Genomic DNA, 12506 nt, shown 5'->3' on the forward strand with positions numbered 1-12506 from the left:
TTGTTCTCTGGTGATTGTTTTCTGGGAACTGATGGGCCAAATGTCTCTTGATAATACTCTGAGCATCCAATTGTCTTTTAACCAGTCACAGATAGATTACATAAAATGAATACATAAATTCATTTTATTTCTCCGTAGCCAAGTTACTGTATATTTGGTACAGCAATATAGATAAATCTTTTTTTATCTTACAATAAAATAGCATTACATCTTACATAACACATAATCAAGAGAAGAACATGTTTCTTTAATTTATAGGAGCTTTTTTGTACAATGACAATAATCGTGGAAGCAATTTTTTAAAACTGTATAAACACAAATTAATTTAATTCACGCATTTCAGGGTTTATGCAGTAAAACTAATCTGAATAATTAAAAAAAAATCAATTTAATAAATTCTATACACTATAAACTTGAGGCATATTATGGTCGTAAGAGATTTATGAAGCCGTTTTATTAAAAAAAAAGTTATATCACTATTCCTTTGTAATATTTGAAATACATGTACAACATATATTTTTTTTCCTTTCCCAAATTTTATTATCGTAGTATATTTTTAACAACCTTGTTTTAAATTTTTGTGGAGAGTACTGATTTATGCATTTTAAAATAAAATCGGAAAAATAAAACTGAATGAATTTTCAGTTCCAGAAAAACCGTCACCGAATATGAACTGAAACTAAAAAGTGAATCAGGGGCCCTCTACTGGCAGCAAAGCATAAACCCAAACAAACACTCAAATTAAGGCAAAGTAAACAGTTTTTATTTATTAAACAAGACAAAAAAATTATATTTCGGCTGTTACATCCTAACGTTATGTGTGGCTGACATGCTTTACATGCAAACACCTCACAGAGGAACACGCTCAAATATGTATAACATGACCTGTTTTTAGTCTTTGGCTTCTTGGCACTCAGTATAACAACGTTGCCATAAAAATTAAGCAGTTACAGGAAAACACTTAAAGCTAATTTTCAAAGGCTTGCAAGCGGAGTAAAAAATGTTTGCGAAACTGAAGGCAGAGAGGAGAGGATCTTTGCAGGGGTTTTTTTATTTCACACATTCAAAAGTTAGTGTAAGCATAACTGTGGCTTCCTAAACATGAATCTTATCATGTGACTTCTGCTGAGAGTTTTGTTAATGTTTTTTTTTTTTCTTTCTGATAACTCATATGACATTCATGGAGTTTTGTTAATACCTTCATTGCCACAGCAAAACTGTGAGCTATAATCTAAATATTTTATTTACCAAAATAGTTTTAGTACATTTTTTATACTATTAAAATTCATACTTTTAATAGTATAAATTGCATAGTCACTGCCAATGCTTATATTCCTTCTTTCCTTAAAGATGATTTTCTTTCAAGAGAGCTGCAAACTACAGCAGACTTTAAGTTTAAAGGATTACAAAGCAAACTTAATATATTATTTTTATTATGTGGGACAGACATAATTTTACTATAGAATGATGTAGGAAATGTGGCACAAATCACACAAGAATAACTTTCTTTAAAATCTGATTTGTCACTGAACTAGTGCACCTAATAGTATATCAAAAAACTCATGTTAAGTATATATGAAAATATATAATCAATATTGATTGGCTAAAGGCATTTGCGGCATGCTTCAGACGCGATATATGTCCTACGTATATTGTTTCATTGTGGACGTATATATTGTCCCTCTGTGGTCGTTCCGTTTAGTCGTTTCCGCCACACAGCTTCAACAGCAGCTTCTTGTAATCCCCTGAAGTATCACTCTGAGAAACACACAAAAACAAAACTATATCACACAAGCAAATACAATACCCTCCAAACTCACTGTGGGTAAAAATGTGTAAAAAGCCTTACATTTAAACAAAATCTTTATTGCAGCAGCAATTGTGCAGGGAAACGTTTAGATTACTTTGTATTTATAGTTTTAAAGTCAAAGTGTCTTTAAGATTATAATAAGTAATCTATTTCTAAAAAAATGTATTTATTTATTTTTTTTGGAACATGCATTTGTTCCAAAAGAACTCCTGGGACTTTAACTTTAATTGTGTGCTTGTCAGCAGCAAACACTCCAGGAGAGTCTGGTATAAAACAAAGTATGTAGGAAAACACCTTATGTCTGATTCTTTAGTATAGTGGAGAATCTGTGATGCAGTGGATGTTTTTTCTCTACTTTTTTTTAGAGACGATGGAGTCTTAAACTCTTCTAAATATCAGTTAGTCTTAAATAAACGTTACATTTACGTTACCTAGGATTGCAACGAACTCATTTACCTTGACACTCCTGAATTTAAACTGGTACATGTTAAAAATAACACGGACTCTCACAAAAAAAAAAAACAACTGAAAATCGGTTACTGTGGGGACGGTCGACAAGGTGATAACCCAGAATATGTGGAAAGTCAATGGAGACACAGTTCATCTGCGTTGAACCATGAAAATCCACTTTCTTCCATGGCCATCGGAGTTTATATGCCTAACATCTTTAAAAAAAAAAATTGAAATGTGAGCTGAAGAGAACAGAGCAAAAGAGGACACAGGAAAAAAAAAAATCTCTACTTCTTCCAAAGAGGAATTGTCAAATATGTTTTAACCTTACAAAATGTTGAAGGAGAAAACAAAGTGTTGTTGGCAAAAAAAACAAACTATTAAATGCAGTAGAGCCAGTAATTATGTTTTTGTAAAAAAATTAAAACTTACATTTAAATTAAATGCAGTTTTACAAGTTTTCACAATAAGTGCCCCCTACAATTAAGTTCTATTAATTTTTAGGCTTTTTACACACCTTTACCAATAAATGCAGACAGTGCATTAGGCGAAACTTGGACTGAACATTATGAGTGGAGCTTACAGAGATGTGATTGTACAGTGACTTCCCGTAGGCCTTCACAAACTCCTGTCTGATATCCAGCATGTCCACCTCAGAGCGGGACACCATGACACGGATGAGGGTTGTGTCCTTGGTCCCTGCTCCCTGTTAGCAAATCATTAGGTAGACATCCATTACACTCTCCCATCCCTTATTACACATTACGGAATGGCAACAGCTTTTCACAATTATAAAGAAATGAAAAGATGATGGAAAAGTGTACCTTCATGGCCTTGTGGAGCCGTTCAGCAAAGTAGGCTGGAGTATTCTTGATGCATTTGACTAAAATAAACAGAGACCAGAATGTAACGTGTTGCTTTTTCTGTGATAGAAGTTCTAGAATTTTTTCTTCTCCTATTTTTTTCAAAATCTCTACTAGTCAAAAATGATCAAGTCTGTGTTAATCCACCTTTCTTGTGATGTTGTGTGCTTTTATTCATGTAATTTAATGACAAACTTCAACAAATGTTATGCTAAGGTTTTACTGTCAAACTTATGTCAAGCACAGTGCCTTGTAAAAGTATTCACAACTATTCAATTCGCCCACATTTTTTTACAACCAAGTTTCGAGGTATTATTGGGATTTTATGTGGTAGATCAACACAAAGTAGTGCAAAAGGATTTAAGAAGGGCATTCAAAAATAGAAAAAGAAGGAATGGCATTAGGAAGAGAAGTAGAAAGGAAGAAGGGGGAAAAGAACAAAATGGTCGTGAGAAAGAACAACATTTAAACAATGCAAAAAAAATACAATAGTTAAAGTGAAAGTACTTATATTGTAAATGCTTTTATTTTCTTTTTTTTTAAATTATCCAGACCGGTAAAGTACTGAAATCAGTTGCATAGGAACCCTGGACATGAAAAACCGCAGAAACATGAAGGCGGTTTGGTCAGATGAGACCAAAATTTAACCCAATACGCTACGTGCAAACACTGCATGGGAGAGAAACCCGACACTTAACACAACAGTCCCAAACACTGTCACGTTGCCGTACCTTGTGTTGATGAAGCACACAATATCCTAAAGGTATGCAATCAAATTTGCGATTGTAATGTGATAAACGCTTTTTTTAAAAAAAACAATCAAGATGAATGAATAATTTTGCAAGACCCTGCCAATTCCTGTGATTGTATATTAATAGTAGATTTCAGACAGCCTACTCATTTTGATAATGAATTAGTTATGCTCGCGTTCTCACTAGAACCAGGAAGATAGAGCACATAACACCAGTTCTAAAGTCCCTACACTGGCTCCCTGTAGCTCAAAGAATAGACTTTAAAATACTGTTGTTAGTTTATAAATCACTGAACGGTTTAGCACCACAATACATTAAAGATCTGTTATTGCTGTACCAACCATCTAGACCCCTCAGATCTTCTGGTTCTGGTCTGCTCTGCATCCCCAGAACCAGAACCAAACGAGGAGAAGCAGCATTCAGTTTCTATGCACCACGGATTTGGAACAAACTTCCAGAAAACTGTAAAACAGCTGAAACACTGGGTGCCTTTAAATCTCAACTTAAAACCCACCTGTTTACAGTTGCTTATGGCAATTGATGCCTTCTATGTATTTGCGAGTGACTGGGAGTCATTGCGCGTATATAAAACCCTGTAAATTCTAGACTAACAGGTAACCAATTAATGCACAAAATCCGCGTAGGACAGCGAAAGTCCTAGCGCAAAATTTTTGCGAAACAGGCGGACGGAGCCTGGTGCTGCAAGGCTGGAGGCCTTGTCCTGTTAGGCTGTGATTTTATTATCTTTTTATTACTTTCTTTTTCTTTCTCACTGTTTAACCCTGTAAATTCTAGACTAACAGGTAACCAATTAATGCACAAAATCCGCGTAGGACAGCGAAAGTCCTAGCGCAAAATTTTCGCGAAACAGGCGGACGGAGCCTGGTGCTGCAAGGCTGGAGGCCTTGTCCTGTTAGGCTGTGATTTTATCTTTTCTTTTTATCTTTTTATTACTTTCTTTTTCTTTCTCACTGTTTAAAATTATGTAAAGCACTTTGAAATGCCTTGCTGCTGAAATGTGCTATACAAATAAAATTTGATTGATTGATTGATAGTAAGCTGCTTGACTGGTTTTTGACTGTCACTTAAGACGGAACAGTTGAAACTAGTGAACGCACCAACAGCCACCATCCCAGACTCCAGATTTCCTGACATTTCCCTGCATATACTCTTTTCAATGTCTCTCCCAGTCATCTGCTGGTACTCCTGGAAGACTGGCAGCAAAAAAAAAAAAAAAAAAGAGAAAGAAAGGTAAACAGCATGGTTACAATCATACTATATGCAAAAAACCCCGAAAAAACAAGCAAATAACACGCACCTGCACGCAGGTGGGGCTTGCTGCGAGCGCACAGGATTGCATTGAACTGTGACTCATCAGTTCCCACTTTATTTTCACCAGCCGAATACAATTTCTAAGAAATGAGAAAACTTGATGATCTTGTTTTTAAGTTCGTCCTAAACACATTTAAACTACGAACCAGCTTGAAATCCATACCTGAGCGTCCTGTTTTGCCAGCGAGATGTCAACAGTCTCCCTTTCATCACGATTTCCCTGATTTGAATAAAACAAAACGACATCAGCGAGGCAGAGTGCATAGGAAACTACAAGCAGGGGTAGTGCTTCATCCAAGTAACTCTGCTCTGACTGAGCATGAGCTGATGACTTTTTTAAACAATGAGCACAAATTTAAGCCTCAAGTAGTGCAAAGACGTTGGTAACATACCCTAAGAGTTGCAGCTATAATTGCAGTGACATGCAGCTATACAAAGAGTTTGGAGAGCTGAATATAAAAATGCACATAACACTTTAGATTCTAGGAGTAGAAAACATTTCGGAAATCATTAATAATTTTTCTCTACTTTCCAATTATGTACAACTTCGTAGTGTAACATTTCAGAAGAGAAAAATACAGCTTTGTTTTGGTGTTCATGCGGTTGCAACATGGCAAAATGAATAAATGGTAAATGGCCTGTACTGGTAGAGCATTTATCAAGTCCCCCAAAGCGTCTCACTACACCTAGTCTTTCACACACACATATTCACACTACAAGAACAACTCTTGCAGCTGAATGGGTTTTTTTTAACCCCCACGCCTCTCTCGCGCTTTTATCATTGTGATCAGCTCTCAGATTGTGATCTACAAACTCTAACTGACTTTATGGTCTCTGAGTATCTCGAGGGTAAACATACTTCATATTATCTCAGAGTTAGCCGCCCAGTAGGTTGCAATGTTTAAAATCAAGACAAAACTACCTGACAAAGAGACACCAGGAGTCTTCGGAAGTGACCAGAGGTGTCACTGGTAATGGCGTCCTCCAGTTTCTTTCCGTATTCTGAAAAGAAGGTACATTTTTTTTTTTTAGGGGAAAAAAAAATGTTGATTCAATATTTGGTTTCAACTCTGATGAAGAAGAGATTTTCTTAATACAAGTCATGGCATAGTGTCAATGCAGGCTATTGAAAATCATAAGTGTTCATGAAAATTTTAAATGTAGAACACTAAAACATGCAAAGATTTATTTAAAAAAATATATATAATATTGTAATTGTCTAACAGACCAACTTATGAAAATAACACATGTAGTATTGCTGATTTGAGCCTCAGTTTTCCTCTTTGGCTACAATACTAAACCCAGCAAAGGCACCATGCTGTGTTGCTGAACTAGAAAGCTGTTTTTGTTGCAAACACATAATAAATGAAAAGCACATCATATCTTGCTACATACTGAAGATTGCGTAAATTCCAAGGTTAAATTTCTCCTGCGTTCTCCCTGCAGCCGGAGAGCTCAGTTTGATGATTTTGGTTATAAAAACATAAATGTCAGGACTGACTCACCAGCTTTGTAGACTTTGTTGATCTCTTGAATCTCTGCGTTGGAACGAGACGATAAGATCTCAATCAGACACGCTTCATCAGTTCCAGCCCCCTTAAAATACAACAAATTAAAACTGTTTAGTCAGGCATTCAAAAGCTTTCTCCAATGAGAATGTGGGTACTAAAGTGAAAAAGGAACCGAAACAATTTTTTTTTTTTTTCCATGATCAAACTTTCCTTTCGGTTACAAACTTCATATGCTTCTATACTTGTATCATTTTCCTCAATAAGAGAACAACCTGTTGCTGCATTACAGACTTTCTTAGACACCTTTTTATCAACTGACCTCACATAATCAACTAAATTTGACCGTACTTTAATGTAATTTAGATTAAATTAAACTGCATGTATTTGGATCAGACAAAAGTGGATCATATACATCATTGTGAAACACCATGCGACTTGGACACATTTATCTTGAGACCATGCATTAACCTGAATCAAATGCAATCAACCCAATACATTCCAACCTTTATAGCTTCCTTCATCTCAGAGGCATCAAACTGCGCAGGGGTCTTCAACATGGCAATAACCAGGTCTTCAAAGTCTCTGGTAAGTTCAGACTTAAGATCACGGATTAAATCCTGGAAGGCAATCAAACAAAAACATGAAAATGTAAACAAAAGCACAGAAAGGAAAAGAAAAAATTAATTTAAAAAAAATCTAATAAATCAACCTTTCCGTATGTAGTCTTGTAGGCTGAGATCAATGCAACCCTCTGCTTGTTGGAGCGATTTCCCAGGAGCTCAATAATGGCATTTTCATCAGTTCCTGTTTCAAAGTTTTCGTATTTAAAATCCATTCAAACGTTCTGAACTGTGACTGAGAAGTGGACTAACAGTGAATAGACGAAAGCGTCACATGGATTTATTTCCCCGTGGTAACTCACCAATTCCCTTCATTGCTTTCCGAAGAATTTCAACGTCTTTCAGTGGATCAGCTCCAGGGAAATCTTTGATGGAACCCCTGTATCCTTTCTATAACGGCATATTGGCACATAAAATATAACACACTAAACACAGGTGTATTCATTTGGCTGTATGAGGTTTAAGAGGAATTATTGAATAAGCACAAGTATAAACCTACAGCCATTGCTGGCGCCTGAGGGTTGGTTGGAACGCCGCCCCCGTATGCAGGCATCGAGGGGCCACCAGCAGGGGCTCCGGGATAATTTGGCATTGGCTGGCTTGGGGCAGGACCCCCTGGATACCCTTGCGGAGCCCCTCCGGGCTGCAAAAAAAAGTATGAGGGCTATGAGGACTTAAGGTCAGATAAAATAATCTTAGAAAACAGATGAAGGTTAGTTAGCCTTTATCTGTTCATTTTATTTAAGACTTCAGAGATGCAGAAATAAGGATTCAATTACCGCGCCATAGCCACCTGGTGCTGCACCCCAGCCTCCCCCTGCAAAGTAAATAACAGTCGATATGTAACCAAGCTCTGCTTTTAAACAAATTGTACATTTTTCTGGTGGCCTCACCTGCTGGAGGCATGGAGGGATAACCTCCCTGACCTGGTTGTGCAGGGTAGCCACCAGCCTGAGGAAAGCCTCCAGCTGGAGCAGGGTACCCTCCAGCTTGGGGATATCCCCCTGCTGCTGGCGGGTATCCAGCCTGAGGAGGGTATCCGCCGCCCTGTGGGGGGTAGCTTCCTCCTCCTGGAGGATAGGCACCTGGTGCTGGGGGATAGCCGCCCCCTGCCGGTGGGTATGCGCCCGGTTGGGGTGGATATGCCCCTGGCTGAGGCGGATAGCCCCCTCCCTGTGGTGGGTATCCGCCGGATTGTGGTGGGTATCCTGGGTAACTCATCTTCAGAATCTGGAAGTATAATGTACACTTAAGGAACATTGTCTAACCCAGTATAATTCCCAAGGTCCTGATGTGAAATTTCTTAACAACCCTTAGTTTTAAATTGAGATTGTCAAAGAAAAATATTATCACTTTTCATCACATGTTGATATGGTCCCAATATCCCAGGTGTAAAAATGGCATGCAACATTATTTCCTTTCCCCCTCTGGCAAACCACAAACGTCAAAAAGTTTCTTTTTTTTTTAAATGTATTACTTTATCTTTAGTTCCACATTCACATGCAAATGCATCCATTGCAAGACCTGTTCGAATTGCACAATCATTGACGTGGCTTTATAACTTTCCATTACTGGAAACAGGACTGCTAATAAAGCTAGGTGATAAGCTATTAGACGGTCGTATATAAGTCGATTTGCTGTTGTGCTATGTTTTGCAAGATGATTACAACTTGCAATAATGTTTTATAATCCAATTCTGCTTTTGACTTCTTCAAAACTTTAACCTTGAATTTTCTGGTGTGTTCCTTCATCTTCATGATCCTGTTTGTTCAATAATATGCACTAACAAACCCATGAAGCCTTCACTAAGCAGCTGTATTTACACTAAGATTAAATTACAAACAGGTGACGGCTATCTAATGAGATGACTTGACAGGTTGCACTGAATTTTATTTTGGGGTATCAGAGTGAGAGGCTGAATACTAATACAAGAAACAACATTTTTATATAATTTAAAAATAAACACATAACATTTTTCCTCTACTTCAAAAGTGTGCAAAACAGTGGATTTTATTGGAATGTCACATCATAGACCGGTCATGTGAAATTCCCTCCCAAAAAAAATCCATCGAAGTTGTTTACTTGAAATAAAATGAACAAAAGTTAAGTTACATTGTACAAAGTAACTTAAATTGTGGTCAAACAATTTTTAGTTTCTGCCATTAAATAAGAAAAATATTTAAAACCAAAATTCCCTTATTCTAAACCTAAAAAACTAAGCTTCTTTGTAAAGATGAGAGTTCCTAGAATAAGTTGAACACACCCAGCTGCTTTCCAGTATTCTTATGTTCGACTCAAAACACCCGTGAAGCTTTCACGTGCTGTCGTAATTATCAAATCTTTTTTCCAGGCGGGATTTACAACTACCATCAAGCTAATAGGCTATTTGCCAAAAAGATGCGAGAAGAAATATATAAATGTTTTTTGTTTTTTTTTAAGATATGCTTTTTGTATCCAGGATAAAAAACTTTAAGGATGACTTAAGTTAGACTTAGACATGCATTTTACTTTTGTGAAGGACAATAATACGAAGCTCACCCAAACACAGCAACATTTCTAACTTGAAAGCATCACAGGCCTGACTTCCCAATACCGGAGCTAGCTAAAATTGCGAGATTTTTTACAGCAAAATCGCATTAATACCCAAGTACTCGCATAAGCGCATATAACGACGATAATAAAGCGACATTTTGCTCAAACTTTGTTCCTTTAAATGTTAAAGCACTCTGGGGAAATTGTACACAATTACCACCATTTTTAAGAAAACTATCATCTTTGTGCCTTTAGCAACCGACCTTAATGATACAGAGAAACGCGTAATAGGAGGTTTGATAGCTATAGTGTAAAAACAAAAACAACGCTGCGACCGTTTTCATCGGAAAAAAGACAAGCTTTTGCTGCAGCTTCTGCGCAGAATCAGTTTCATTTGGTCAAGGCTAATCTACTACATTCCAGTCTCGGAAACAAAAAAAGTCTCAAAACTGTTGAATCTGCTTTTTCTGGAAAAACTACAATACAAATACAAATCCCTTCTTCGATTTAGGTTGTAGAACTACAGAAACACTTACTCACAGATTGCTGGCTTGCGCCGTCAGATCCAGGAAGAGAAACGCGAGGGAGCGGTGACTAGAGGAGTTAACGGAGGTGGGTGGGTCTCTCTGCAGGCTCCGTTTCCGTCCCCTTTTTAAACAACCTTTGCTCCCAATGATAGAGGACGGAGGCTCCTGGTGACTCAGAGAGCTGTGGCTGCAACCACATTCTCCGCAATAAACAAGACATCAACTGTCATGTTTTCCATTCCCACCTAATATGATTGCAGTGACGCTAAAATAAAGTTTCCATTGCTATATAACGGGTATTTTTTTTCCTCCCTAAAATGTAATAAAATGACGAAATGCAGGCTGTCTGGAGGATTGTGGAGCCTGGAGTGGATTGAACTTAATAATATATTTGTATATCTCGAAATAGATTCAAGAAAAAAATCTATATTAAGCAAAATTTGAATTGAATTAGATTCCCTAGCCACTTGACCTGCAGCTGTTAAATTTCTTGTAAACACAAAATAGGATCAGCCAGCCAGGATCTGGAGGAGGTGAAAAGGACACCTGAACTTCAAACCAATCATCAGAATAGGAGGAGAAACAAAAATGTATTTGAACATTGAGTATTGTTGTTGGTGCCAGACAGGCTGGTAGTATTTCAGAAACTGCTGATCTCCTGGAATGCAAAAATGCATTGTTGATGTCAGAGGTTGGTATAGAATGGGCTTACTGATTCAGGATGACAGAAACACGACAGTTGCTCAGTTAAAAAAGAAAAAAAAAACTTGTTGCATTCAAGGTATGCAGAATAGCATTTTTGAATAAATTACATGTCAAACCATGAAGCAGATGGACTACAGTGGACAGCGCTGGGTACCATTCTTGTCAGGTCAGAACCAGAAACAGAGGTTACAATGCACACAGGTTCACTAAAACTGAACAATAACAGATTGGAAAATGGCTGTCAGGTCTAGTAACTCTTGATTTTAGCTGCAACTTTCACACTTTAGGGTTAGAATTTGGCGTAAACAACATTCTGTTAATGAGATGCATTGGTTAGCAGCATCTGGCTGCTACTTTTCTTCCTGAATGTGATGGAGGTAACTACTTAATTTTTCTCTCCAGTTCACCAATCACATTTACTTTATTTTACCCATTAAGTGTCTGATTAGAAATACAAATATTGTTACAGTACATAATTTTTTACTATTGGAGCAAAATGTTCAGTTTGTGCACAGGAAGTGCTTTGGCTTGCCACATCACACTCAGCTGTCCGCTTTTGCTTTCACACTTGCTCCGACATTCGTGTTAAACTCAAACTGTGGAAACCTCTTTGTGGGGAGATTTCACCACATAGCTCATCGCTAAAGAGAAGAATAATTTAAAAAAAACTCAAGTTGTTAACTGTAACAGACAGTTTCCTGAAAGAGTAGGAAGGTAAATGAAATCTAAGTAGTTGGTTAACAGATTGCTAAGTTTCTACATTCCAAAAAGGGCAAGTTATCATTTTTCTAACACAAAAGTTTTTATGTTGTTGTTGTTGTTTTGTTTTTTTTTTCTAATTATGGAGATAACTCACATGAACTGCAAAAATATTTTTTTGGTTGTTTTTGTTTAACATTTTGAAGTTGAAGTTCAGGGTTATAATTATTACTTTTCAGGATTATTATTATTATTGTGTTTTAAGGTGTTATTATTGTACACAACGTCCTCACAGGCTAAGTTGGATGAGTTCCTCCTCTGTCTCCTGTGATGAGAAGCTGTTCAACATTAAGAAAGAACTCCAGAACTCATTTTGTTTGACTTCTTTGTTTAAATTCAAAGGTAGGTACTGCTCCCATTACTGAATGGGTTACTGAAAAGCATCAGTTATGTACATTGTATAACGCCATGCAATGTTATGTGACCGGCCAGCACAAAAAGCATGCATTTATCCCCATTTGACCTTATTAGTTGCATCCAACTGCCATCAGACGTGCCTTAATCAGCAAGTAAAGTCCACCTATATATTTTCATCATATAATCATATAAATACAAGTATTCTATGAGTGCTTTGGAGATTTGTTAGACAATGATCAAACAGCATCAATAAGACCACTGTCAGGACAGGACAACTATTTGTTGTGA

The 12506-nt window shown here is 37.0% G+C and overlaps 1 protein-coding gene across 2 annotated transcripts; it reads right to left on the bottom strand.

Moving 5' to 3' along the window:
- Nucleotides 1-741: 741 nt before the first annotated feature.
- Nucleotides 742-10557, bottom strand: LOC106930516 (annexin A4-like). 2 transcript variants are annotated; one of them, XM_015008112.2, is made up of 15 exons: nucleotides 10411-10557; nucleotides 8232-8568; nucleotides 8118-8155; nucleotides 7838-7981; nucleotides 7641-7728; nucleotides 7428-7522; nucleotides 7222-7335; nucleotides 6713-6803; nucleotides 6130-6209; nucleotides 5371-5427; nucleotides 5194-5287; nucleotides 4994-5089; nucleotides 3085-3143; nucleotides 2844-2966; nucleotides 742-1758 (listed from the first exon to the last, which is right to left on the bottom strand). In XM_015008112.2, exons 2-15 carry the CDS (start codon nucleotides 8557-8559, stop codon nucleotides 1699-1701), a joined length of 1467 nt encoding a protein of 488 aa, XP_014863598.2. In that variant the 5' UTR covers nucleotides 8560-8568; nucleotides 10411-10557; the 3' UTR covers nucleotides 742-1698. The 2 variants fall into 2 exon arrangements, with proteins under 2 accessions (XP_014863598.2, XP_014863597.2); XM_015008111.2 differs by having other exon boundaries at nucleotides 10407-10507.
- Between the last annotated feature and the right edge of the window lie 1949 nt (nucleotides 10558-12506).

Source organism: Poecilia mexicana, unplaced genomic scaffold, assembly GCF_051168715.1.
Source record: "Poecilia mexicana isolate PSO_F unplaced genomic scaffold, ASM5116871v1 scaffold_19, whole genome shotgun sequence".
NCBI classification, from domain to species: Eukaryota; Metazoa; Chordata; class Actinopteri; order Cyprinodontiformes; family Poeciliidae; genus Poecilia; species Poecilia mexicana.